Below are 11,827 nucleotides of genomic sequence, written 5' to 3'. Positions count from 1 at the left end.
ATTATCTCTCCCAGATCCATACCATCATTTTATCTTTAAGTACACCACTGAATAATATTAAATAAGACAAAAGAGTCTTTGTGATATATTCTCTCATGTAAAAGTACAATAATCTAAGTGTTTTCCTGAAACAAAACAGTATAAAAGAATTCCATCTAGAAAATAAGTATTATCCAAAATATGTCAACTCATATAAATATTAAAAACCATTTTTCTTTTTTGACTTTAAAATTAAATCTCTTAACATAATCTAAAAGTCATTAAAATAATTTTATTTAACTCAAGGTAACTACTAAATTCATGTATATTTATTACATTAAGATTTTCTCCAAAGGTAAATGTGTCACTGTGGGTTTGATTAATAAAAAAAAATCAGTATTTATGACAACCTTTTACACACAAACTAAAATTAGTTGTCAAATTTTGGAAAACATAATATAGAAATTTTTTTTCTTTGAGGTTCTCATAAATATCCCCAACAGCTTGCATCACAAAAATGTAAACTATTTCATAAGAAACTGTAGCTAAAAAGAAAACAAAACAAGACTTGAAGATTAAGATTATAAACTATTTTTTAGTCGTTTTTCCCTCCCCATATATCCTATGCATCATTAGCACAAGTGAATTTTGTTAAACATAATATTGGCATACACTTTAGTCAAACAGTAGTATAGCAGTGAAAAATATAAAACACGTTATGAATACCTGTGCTCCATTTGCGAGCATATATTAAAGGTAGGTAGGCACTTCTATGATTCAGTTTAGATAACGGATGCAGTATGGAAGGTGCTAGGAATCATAGAATAAAAAGTAAGATTTTTAACCAGTCTGTTTAGTATTTTCTATTAATGAAAATATATACCACTATTTCAAGATACTTTAAAATGTCTTTTATTACATACTCATATTTGATTTTCACTCATGTGCAAGTAAAAGATTACATGATTTTTTTTTCATACTCTGGATTTCAAACTTTATTTCTAGGCATTTATAGAATACTTCGTTTCAAAAAAAAAATTCCCACCAGCGGTAACTTTTCTTTCTGATTAAAATCAAAATGCCATAAAAACCAAGACAAAGAAAAATCAAAGTGATTACAATCTTATTTAATTGAGCAAATATTTATATGAATGATTTTTAATTACTAGTCTGTGCATATACAGCATTTATGACCTTGCATCCATAATACAAATGATTGCAAACTTAATAAATAGTTATGACTCAGCTATAAGTCATAGAGGGTTTCGAGAATACAAGAAATTGACCAGGCTTGGGTTTCACAGCTGAAAGGGCAGTATTGGCCATTCTCATTGGTCAGTTCTGGAAGTCCTTTCCAAGGGGATCTTAAAAAAAAAAGGAAAAACATATTTTGTGAATAATAATCTAATACATATTTTTGTTGGATAAACAAAACAGGTGATAAACATACTAATTTCTTTCAGATAAAACAGTTGCTCAAACATCTGCTACAAATTTAAAAAGAAAATAATCATATTTTTAGTCTTTTACTAAAAAATTTAAAAAGGATAAAGTAAGGGCTAGAAAGTAGGACCTGATATTCATGCAAGGTCAGGTTACTTATTTTCACCAGTTACATTTGAAAATTTTAATTTAGGGTAATGGTAAGGGAAATTCTAGGTGGAGAATAATTACTCCTCTAAATCATTCTACTACTAAAACCCTATTTTAGTCATTCCAATAAAGCTTAGAATCAACACCTGAATGTCCAAACTTTTTCCAACCTTATTTCAAAACAAAGTTAAGAATATATATACATCTATATATTTTTGTTTAGTTTTTTGATTTTTGAGGTGGGGCCATACCCGGTGACGCTCAGGGGTTACTCCTGGCTATGCACTCAGAAATCGCTCCTGGCTTGGGGGACCATATGGGGCACCGGGGGATCAAACTGTGGTCTGTTGTAGGTTAGCGCTTGCAAGGCAAACGCCCTACTGCTAGTGCCACCGGTCTGGCCCCTATATATATATTTATATTTTTTTAATAATATCTTTATTTAAGCACCTTGATTACAGACATGATTGTAGTTGGGTTTCAGTCATATAAAGAACAGTTCCCTTCACCAGTGCAACATTTCCATCACCAGAGCCCCCCAACTTCCTCCCCCCACAGCTTGTATTCGAGACAGGCATTCTCCTCTCACTCAGTGATATTATCACCATAGTTGTCAGTGTAGTTATTTCTCTAACTGCACTCACAGCCCTCATCTCTATTGTCTCTGGGTATTATTACAATAATATCTTCTATTTTCTTAAAACCCATAGATGAGTGAGACTATTATGTGTCTATCTCTCTCCCTCTGACTTATTTCACTCAGCATAACAGATTCCATGTCTATCCATGTATAGAAAAATTTCATGACTTCATCTCTCCTGACAGCTGCGTAATATTCCATTACATATATGTACCACAGTTTCTTTAGCCATTCATCTGTTGAAGGCCATCTAAAAACACCAAAGTGTCAACTAGTCCAACCATTTTGGAAAACAGTATGTACATGTCTAAAAGTCTTTAAGAATATGACCCAGCAAACCTGCTTCTTGGATATACCCCAAGAATTCAAAACTCTATCCAAAAAGATTATTCACACTATTCACAATAGTTTATAAAAAAAATCAGAAGTGGGGGCGATGGCACAGCAGTAGGGCATTTGCCTTACATGTGGCCAACAAAGGACGAACCCTGGTTTAAATCCTGGCATTCCATATTGTAAACTGAGCCTGCCAGGAGTGACTTCTGAGCACTGAGCCAGGAGTAACTCCTGCAAACTGCCAGGTGTGACCCCCCCCCCCCCAAATTAGAAACAATCCAGTGCCCAAGAAAGAAAACTACACGAAGAATTCAGCTATTAGAGTCAAGGAGATAGTATACCAGTAAAAGATTTACATTGCATGCAGCTGACCTGAGTCTAATTCCTAGCACCCCATATTGTTTTCTGAGTATTACCAGTAGTGATCCCTGAATTTAAAGACAGGAATAAGTCCTGAGCACCACTAGTTGTGCCCCACCCCTACGCAAAAACAAAAACAAACCCTAAAATAATTGAAGGAAGGTGAAAATTACTTTACACAACTTGTTCTAACCAATAAAATTTTCAAATTTAATTGGCATATCCAGCAAATACAGAAATAAATAAGAAATACCATTTACCTAATACATAACAATGACTACCCACTACTTATCTCCAAAAACTTACCTCTCAAGATGAATGTAATGTCGGGAAAGTACATTTTTAACCAAAAACTTAGTCTTTGCATATGTCTCTGGACCCATCATTTTTGAAAAATATAATTTTGCACGAAGAAAATATCCAATGGGCCATAGCCATTCCTAAAAAATATGATTTATGAGTAAAGGGAAAAATAACTGTGAATATCTAAAAATACTTGGATGCCTTTAGAAGGAAATTCAAACAGAAATAAAATTCTTACAGGTCCTAGCCAAACTCTGGAAACAACCAAGATGCCCCTCAACAGATGAATGGCTAAAGAAACTATGGTACATATACACAATGGAATATTATGCAGCCATCAGAAGAGATGAAGTCATGAAATTTTCCTATACATGGATGCACATGGAATCTAGTATGCTGAGTGAAATAAGTCAGAGGGATAGAGAAAGATGCACTCATCTATGGGTTTTAAGAAAAATGAAAGACATTTTTGCAATAATTTTCAGAGACAAAAGAGAAAAGAGCTGAAAGTTCCAGCTCACTACATGAAGTTCACCACAAAGAGTGATGAGTTTAATTAGAGAAATAACTACATTTTGAACTGTCCTAATAATGAGAATGTATAGGGAAATGGAGAGCCTGTTTAGAGTACAGGCAGGGGTGTAGTGGGTAGGAGGGAGATTCAGGACATTGGTGGTAGGAATGTTGCACTGGTGAAGGGAGGTGTTCTTTACATGACTGAAACCCAACCACAATCATGTTTGTAATCAAAGTATTTAAATAAAGATATTAATAAGCAAAACAATCTTACAGGTCCTTGGTGATAGTTGAAACCTTTGGCAAGATTGTAGTTGTCATTGTCTAAGGCATTGTCGTAAACTCCACAGTAAACCATATCACTGCAAAATGATTGAGATATAGATTAAAATCAGATATAAGAAATATTAAAAAGTTCATTCATAGCAAAAGTAAGAAAAGTAATAAAGGTATTTTGACTTCCAACTACAGAATAAGGTCATCATCTATTTCATCTCAAATTACTACAACTGGAGTTTATAGTAATAATTTTAATAGTTATGCATTATTTGATGATGGGATTTGATGACCTGAGAAAAATATAGCTAGGAAATTTCATTATTGCACCTGTAATTACACAAACGTAGTGTTAAACCTTAGCTATTGGGGAAAGCCCATTGGGATCTCTGTTGTATGTTATATGTCACTTACCAAAACATCACTTAAATGATGCATGACTATAAGGTGTTAGAGAATAATCAATAAAAATTTGGGGCCAGAAAGGTGGCACTAGAGGTAAGGTGTCTGCCTTGCAAGCGCTAGCGTAGGACAGACAGCGGTTCGATCCTCTGATGTCCTATATGGTCCCCCCCAAGCCAGGGGCGATTTCTGAGCGCATAGCCAGGAGTAATCCCTGAGCGTCAAACGGGTGTGGCCCAAAAACCAAAAAAAATTTACTAGCTAGTGTACATATACACATACAAAGAAAAATTCAAGTGTTTATTTTTTTTAATTTTTTTGGCCACACCCTGGGAAGTTTATTTTCTTCAAGGAGTTAGCTTGACGTACTTGTTAGATAATTAATTTTTTTGTTTTGTTTTGTTTTTATTATTTTTTGGGGGGGCTCACACCGGCAGTGCTCAGGGGTTATTCCTGGCTCTGAGCTCAGAAATAGCTCCTGGCAGGCTCTGGGGACCATATGGGATGCCAGGATTTGAACCAATAACCTTCGGCATGAAAGGCAAATGCCTTACCTCCATGTTATCTCTCCGGCCCCTAGTTTAAACAAAATTAATTCTTTTTTTTTTTTTTTTTGGTTTTTGGGTCACACCTGACAATGCTCCATGGTTACTCCTGGCTCCTCACTCAGATTGCTCCTGGCATGCTCAGGGGACCATATGGGACGCCGGGATTCGAACCAATGACCTTCTGCATGAAAGACAAATGCCTTACCTCCATGCTATCTCTCCGGCCCCCAAAATTAATTCTTTAGATCTTTAGAATATCTAGAACAACTAAAAATATATATCAGATTTGAATTAGTATACACAAACTTTTGTTTATTTATTTTTGTTTGTTTTGGTTTTGGGGCCACACCCTTTTTTTTTTTTTGCTTGAGTGTATTTTAGGTTTTTTTTTTAATTGTAATAGCTGTGAAAAAAAATTACTCCTAAATGATTACTCCTTGAATGATAGCAATGACCTTTTTTTTTTTTTTTTTTTGGTTTTTGGGCCACACCCGGCGGTGCTCAGGGGTGACTCCTGGCTGTCTGCTCAGAAATAGCTCCTGGCAGGCACGGGGGACCATATGGGACACCGGGATTCGAACCAACCACCTTTGGTCCTGGATCGGCTGCTTGCAAGGCAAACACCGCTGTGCTATCTCTCCGGCCCCCCCCCCCTTTTTTTTTTTTTACTTGATATCTAAAGATTCTGTTGTGAAGTTCTGGTTTGGGGTCTCTCCTGGAGCTGCATTTAGAGGACAGCTGAAAGGTAAGAGCTGAAGTAGTTGGTGGCTGCCTCATTAACTTCTCTTGTCATGCAGTCTCAATATTTCTGGGTATGCTCTTTTTGGATTTGATGCTCAGGGGTTACTCCTGGCTATGTGCTCAGAAATTGGCCCTGGCTTAGGGGGACCATATGGGATGCCGGAGGATCGAACCATGGTCCGTCCTAGGCTAGCGCTTGCAAGGCAGATGCCTTACCTCTAGCGCCACCTCTCCAGCCTCACATAAACTTTTATTATAAGATAACATAAACGTAAGTATGACTTTTTATGATTATTATGTACTGGAAGGTATTTTTAAAACTTTTTTTTTTGGTTTTTCGGGCCACACCCATTTGATGCTCAGGGGTTACTCCTGGCTAAGCACTCAGAAATTGCCCCTGGCTTGGGGGGACCATATGGGATGCCGGGGGATCGAACTGCTGTCTCGATCTTTCCTTGGCTAGTGCTTGCAAGGCAGACACCTTACTTCTAGCGCCACCTCGCCGGCCCCTTAAAACTTCTTAATGAAGCCAAACCAATAACTCAATGGGCTGAGACCATGTTTTGCATGAGGAAGTTGCTAGTTTTATTGCTAGCACTATAGAGTGTCCTGCACATGGTTGGTAGAAACTGCCCAGCACAGAGCTTGGGGATAGCCCCTGAGCACTGTTGGCTATGGTCCAAATTCCCTCAAAACACACATACATTTAATTTATTCTTGTTAGCTGTGGGACCCACTCCCAAATAGTACTTGGGAACACTGTAGAACTGTGTAGTACTGAGGGGTTAAATTGAAACTCAAATTACTCAAATTGAAACTAGAGTCTCACCTGTGAAAAGCTTGTATTCTATTTGAGCATCCTTGGCCCAAAGTTTTTTTTTTTTTTTTTTTTTTTTGGTTTTTGGGCCACACTCGGCGGTGTCAGTGGTTACTCCTGGCTGTCTGCTCAGAAATAGCTCCTGGCAGGCACAGGGGGACCATATGGGACACCAGGATTCGAACCAACCACCTTTGGTCCTGGATTGGCTGCTTGCAAGGCAAACACCACTGTGCTATCTCTCCGGGCCTGGCCCAAAGTTATTTTTAAAATTAATAACAACTAGTATATTATCAGTTTATAAATATTAGTGGAAAATATCCAGAAAATTTAGATACACTCATAAGTATTACAAACCTTACTCCAATAGATAATGGAAGACAGTTAAGTATGATCATTTTAAATTATGATTTGATTCACTGAAACAGTTATTTACCCACAAGAATAGGCTCTTTAACTATGGGTTTGAGTTATGATCAGTGGTTCTTAGCTCCTCAGAGATGGTAGGAACATCAGAATGTAGATAAATAGACACATACAACTTTGGATCTCAATGACTAGTTAAAATGACTACATTAAAAATGGAGAAAGTTGGAAAAATGAAGAAAATCTACACAAATGTGACTCATATTGGTATAGAAATGAAATTGATTAATATTAGCAAGCTTTGAGTAAAGAAGCTAAAGAAAATGGGTCATTGGTAATCTAAGAAAATAGATAACTTGAAAAAAGGCCTCTGCTCTGCTCCATGAGGCAGATATAACCACCTCACCCAGAATTGCTCCTGAGCGCACAATGAGTAGAGGTAGGTTGTCTCCACCCATGAAGAGCGGAGTCAGAGAAGTGTAGTGGCTCCACTTCACAGTCTTGCACATCTACTAGATAATAACCCCCCCGCACAACACGTAGAAAACACCACACTACAAGCGTGACAATAAGGAAACCACGCAGGACAACACCATGCATAGAGAATGAAGATGGAAGCTCAGATAACCCGAAAAGTGCCAACCACCTATTTAGCTTCTCAAATAGTTTAGAGAAGAAATATGGAGGATCTTCATAGAAACCAATGCAAGCATGGATCAAGCAGAATGAACTACAAATAAGAATCAAGAAGATATGAGATAGAAATAAGAAAACTCCAAACTGAAATAACAGGTCTGAAACACTTGGTAGATAAAATAAAAACCTCACTGGTAAGCCTCTCCAACATGTAACAGCAGCTGAGGACAGAATAAGTGAGCTAAAAGATGAAATGCATAACAACTCTCTGTACAACAGAAGAGATTAGAAAAGAGCATTAAAGCAAATCATCAGACTATGGAAAAAATACTCAAAGAATTTGAACAGATGAAAATAGGCTTTGAGGGCCCGGAGAGATAGCACAGCAGCATTTGCCTTGCAAGCAGCCAATCCAGGACCAAAGGCGGTTGGTTCGAATCCCGGTGTCCCATATGGTCCCCCGTGCCTGCCAGGAGCTATTTCTGAGCAGACAGCCAGGAGTAACCCCTGAGCACCGCCGGGTGTGGCCCAAAAACAAACAACAACAAAAAAAAGACTTTGATAAAGTCAACAGAAACAACATAAGAATTATTAGAGTCCCAGAGACCCAGGAAGAAAATCAACAGGAAGAATCAACAGTCAAGGACATCATTGCAGAGAAACTCCCAGAGCTAAAGACTGCAAGCAACAAATTTTTTCATGCCTGAAGAGTACCAGCTAGTAGAGACCCAAAGAAAATCACCCCAAGACATATCCTAGTCACAGTGATGAATCCCATAGATAGAAATAGAATACTGAAAGCAACAAGATCAAAAAGATCTTAAATCAAAAATATCCTTAAGTATCCTTAAGGAGTATCCTTTTTTTTTTTTTTTTTTTTTTTTTTTTTTGTAGTTTTTGGGTCACACCCGGTAGTGCTCAGGGGTTATTCCTGGATCCAGGCTCAGAAATTGCTCCTGGCAGGCACGGGGGACCATATGGGATGCCGGGATTCGAACCGATGACCTCCTGCATGAAAGGCAAACGCCTTACCTCCATGCTATCTCTCCGGCCCAAGGAGTATCCTTAAGATTTACAAAAGATTCACAAGAAACCCTCAAGGCCAGAGGCAGTGGTGGGATATAGTGACAATACTCAATGGATTGAATGCTTTGCCAGAATACTGCACCCAGCCAGACTCACTTTCAGGTTTGAAGGAAGTATACATAGCTTCACAGATAAACAATAGCTCAGAAACTTTACAGACTCAAAACCAGCCTTAAAAGAAAAACTGAATGGTCTATGTTAAGACAAAACAGACCAACAGACATACCAAACTCTTACATAAAGATGACACTAAATCCCATACTGTTATCTCTCTCAGCATCAATGGACTAAATAAAAGCACCAGTTAAGAGACACAGAATGACAAAATGGATCAAAAAGCCGAATGCAGGGGCCCAAGAGATAGCACAGTGGTAGGGCATTTGCCTTGCATATGGCCAATGCAGGACAAATAGTGGTTCGAATCCTGGCATCTCATATGGTCCCCCATGTCAGGAGCAATTTCTGAGCACAGAGCCAGTAGGAACAACACCTGAGTGCCGCTGAGTGTGACCCTCCCCACCCAAAAAAAGCCGAATCCATAATTCTGCTGCCTACAAGAAACACATCTGAATAGTCAGAACAAACATAGATTCAAAAATCAAAGATTGGAGGACAATCAACCAAGAAAACAATTCCCTTAAAAAAGCTGGAGCAGCTGTATTAATATTCAGATGACATAAATTTAGACTCAGAAACGTTATAAGGAACAAAAATAGACCTTTAATAATAATCAAGGATATGTACAACAGAAAGAAATCTCAATCCTAAACATATACGCACCCGATGAGGGACCAGCAAAATATTTAAAACACTTTGTTGACAAACTGAAAGAAGACATCAATAGCAACACAAAAATAGTGGGAGGCCTCAATACTGCCCTGTCATCCCTGTCTTTAAAAAATAAAAGAAAAAAGAAATTAGAAAACTTTTAAAAATGTACAATATAGCAAATACATATAATTATAAAATTTTTAGTTAAAATTTAAAAAGAGGGCTGATATGTGCAAGGCCCCCAAACTCCCTGGCATTGCTATTAAAAAATATGTGTTTGGTGGGGCCAGAGTGATATCAAAGTGGGTAAAACAATTGCCTTGCATCCATCTAATCTGGGTTTGATCCCTGGTATCTCATATGATTCTTCGAGTCTGTCAGGAGTGATTCCTGAGTGCGGAGCCAGGGGTACTCTTTGAGCATCATCAGGTTTGGCCAATAAACACACACAAAAAATGTTCACATAGAAAGAATAGGAATGGGTGGTTGTGTTAAAAGGATAGATTAAAATCTTCATTTGGCATCACATGGAGTAAACAAATAATGTAAAAGTTTTTAAAAGTCATAAAATGGGTACATACACATATCACATAGAAAGTCTTGAAAACAGCAACTTAGAAGAAACAAATCGTCTCTGAGAAGACAATACATTTATACTTGCAATGTCCACAATAACTGAGCATTATTACCTTTGCAATCAGAAAAAGACACTAGATAATATTCGTGATATTTTTGTTTTATAAATGAAAGAATTTTATTATTGGATATAGAAAAAGTCAAAAATAATTCAAACACTGATATTTGGTGAAAATATTTTAGAATCTTTAGTGCAATTTTAGAGATTTTTTGGATAAAAATCATGGTGATATATATCAATATATGTGTATATACATATATATGTATGTATAGTGATGATTCAGGTCAGACTAAGGTCTTGCACATGCAAGGAAAGTGCTCTATGCCTTAACTACATCCCAGGGCCAATTTCAACATTTATAATACTTATTCCAACTTACTCAGGCTCCAAAGTTTTCATACTAAAATTTAAGTTAACTATATTAAATACAATATTAATGCTATTAATGCTTAAGTTATAACTTACTCTGGATCTAAAGTTTTCATGCCAAGAGGACCAAGCAACTTTTGTTCTGCAACCTCCAAAGCTTTCCATGCTCTTTCTGCAGTAAAGAGCTCAGGAGCCTAATACATTTCAAAAACAAAAATCAAGCACTTTAAAATCATAGAACATTTATGTTGACATACAGTGGAACATTCAGAACTTGATTACAAATGTCTATTGATATACAGAAGTGTGGGACTAACTTGAAAATATAGTTCTTAGTTTTAGAAATTAGGAGAGCTCTTAGAGGTGACTGCTTCCTGTGTCACTGCCACTGTGTGGCTGCCACAGCTACAAGGAAGGCAGAATACACTCACACCCAATGAATTCATTTGTCACAGATTTATAGTAGTTTCCTTAAAATGTGTCTACCTAATATTTACTTCTGGGATATAGTAAAATACCAAAGTGCTTTCATTTCAAAAGCTTGAGTAAATTTGGCACTTTTGTTTGTTTTGGGGTCACACACTGGTGGTCCTTGGGATACTCTATGTGATGCCAGGGACTGAACTCAATTTAACCATGAACAAGGCAAGTGCCCTATATAATGTACTCTCTCTCCAGCCTTGAGTAAATTTGTTTCTGATATAAAGAATATAGTGAGAAGGTTTTGGTGATTAAAATGTGCCTTAATTTAAAATGATAAAATCAAATGTACAGTGAACTAAAATGACCTTTATTCTATTATAATGAATACTGTTATGTTTAGTACTTTTTTTTTAATGCCTGGAAGTGCTCAGGGTTTACTTCTGGCTCTGTGCTCAGGGAAGATACCTAGTGGTGCCCAGGTGGTCATAATATGGTATCAGATACTGGGACTGAACTGGAGTCAGGCATACACAAGTCAAGCATCTAACCCTTGTAACTATCTCTCAGGCCCTACTTTTCATATTATTTTAGATAAAATGGACCTATACTTATTCCTTTTTTTGGGGGGGGGGGAACATGACTATGCTCAGAGTTAACTCCTGGCTTTGCTTTCATGATCACTCCTTGTGGTGCTTGGAGAACCATATGTGAAATTGGGACTGGACCTGAGTTGGTTTTGAGGAAGGCAAGGAAGCACTTTTCCCTTTGGACTGTTCTCCAGCCCAATCTTGCTTCTTTTTCTAACTCATAATATCCCTATAGTTTATTTTTGAATAAATAGTGATAAAAAGAGACTCTAGAAATTTTGGAAAGATAAATTAGGGCAAAACAACAAATAAAACAAAGTAAATCTAAGCTATCCAATTTTAATTTATTAGTCCAAGGCTTTCCAACTAACAAGAGGAGCCACTTTGGCTTTCAAGGGAGTTGGGGTGATCATGGAGGGAACAAATTAATCAGTATTAAGT

General features: G+C 37.1%; 1 protein-coding gene across 1 annotated transcript in view; it reads right to left on the bottom strand.

Moving 5' to 3' along the window:
• Nucleotides 1–1,090: 1,090 nt before the first annotated feature.
• Nucleotides 1,091–11,827, bottom strand: part of AGL (amylo-alpha-1, 6-glucosidase, 4-alpha-glucanotransferase) — a 74,703-nt gene continuing 63,966 nt past the window's right edge. The window contains exons 30-33 of the mRNA XM_049765837.1: nucleotides 10,473–10,570; nucleotides 4,002–4,089; nucleotides 3,215–3,348; nucleotides 1,091–1,343 (exon numbers count right to left, since the gene is read on the bottom strand). Coding sequence (XP_049621794.1) covers nucleotides 1,226–1,343; nucleotides 3,215–3,348; nucleotides 4,002–4,089; nucleotides 10,473–10,570 — 438 coding nt within the window. The 3' untranslated portion in view covers nucleotides 1,091–1,225. The remainder of the gene's footprint in view (nucleotides 1,344–3,214; nucleotides 3,349–4,001; nucleotides 4,090–10,472; nucleotides 10,571–11,827) is intronic.

The sequence above is a fragment of the Suncus etruscus genome, chromosome 19 (assembly GCF_024139225.1).
Source record: "Suncus etruscus isolate mSunEtr1 chromosome 19, mSunEtr1.pri.cur, whole genome shotgun sequence".
In the NCBI taxonomy this organism is placed as follows: Eukaryota; Metazoa; Chordata; class Mammalia; order Eulipotyphla; family Soricidae; genus Suncus; species Suncus etruscus.
The sequence above is the reverse complement of the archived record's forward strand: the minus strand, read 5'-3'. Positions and strand labels throughout refer to the sequence as shown.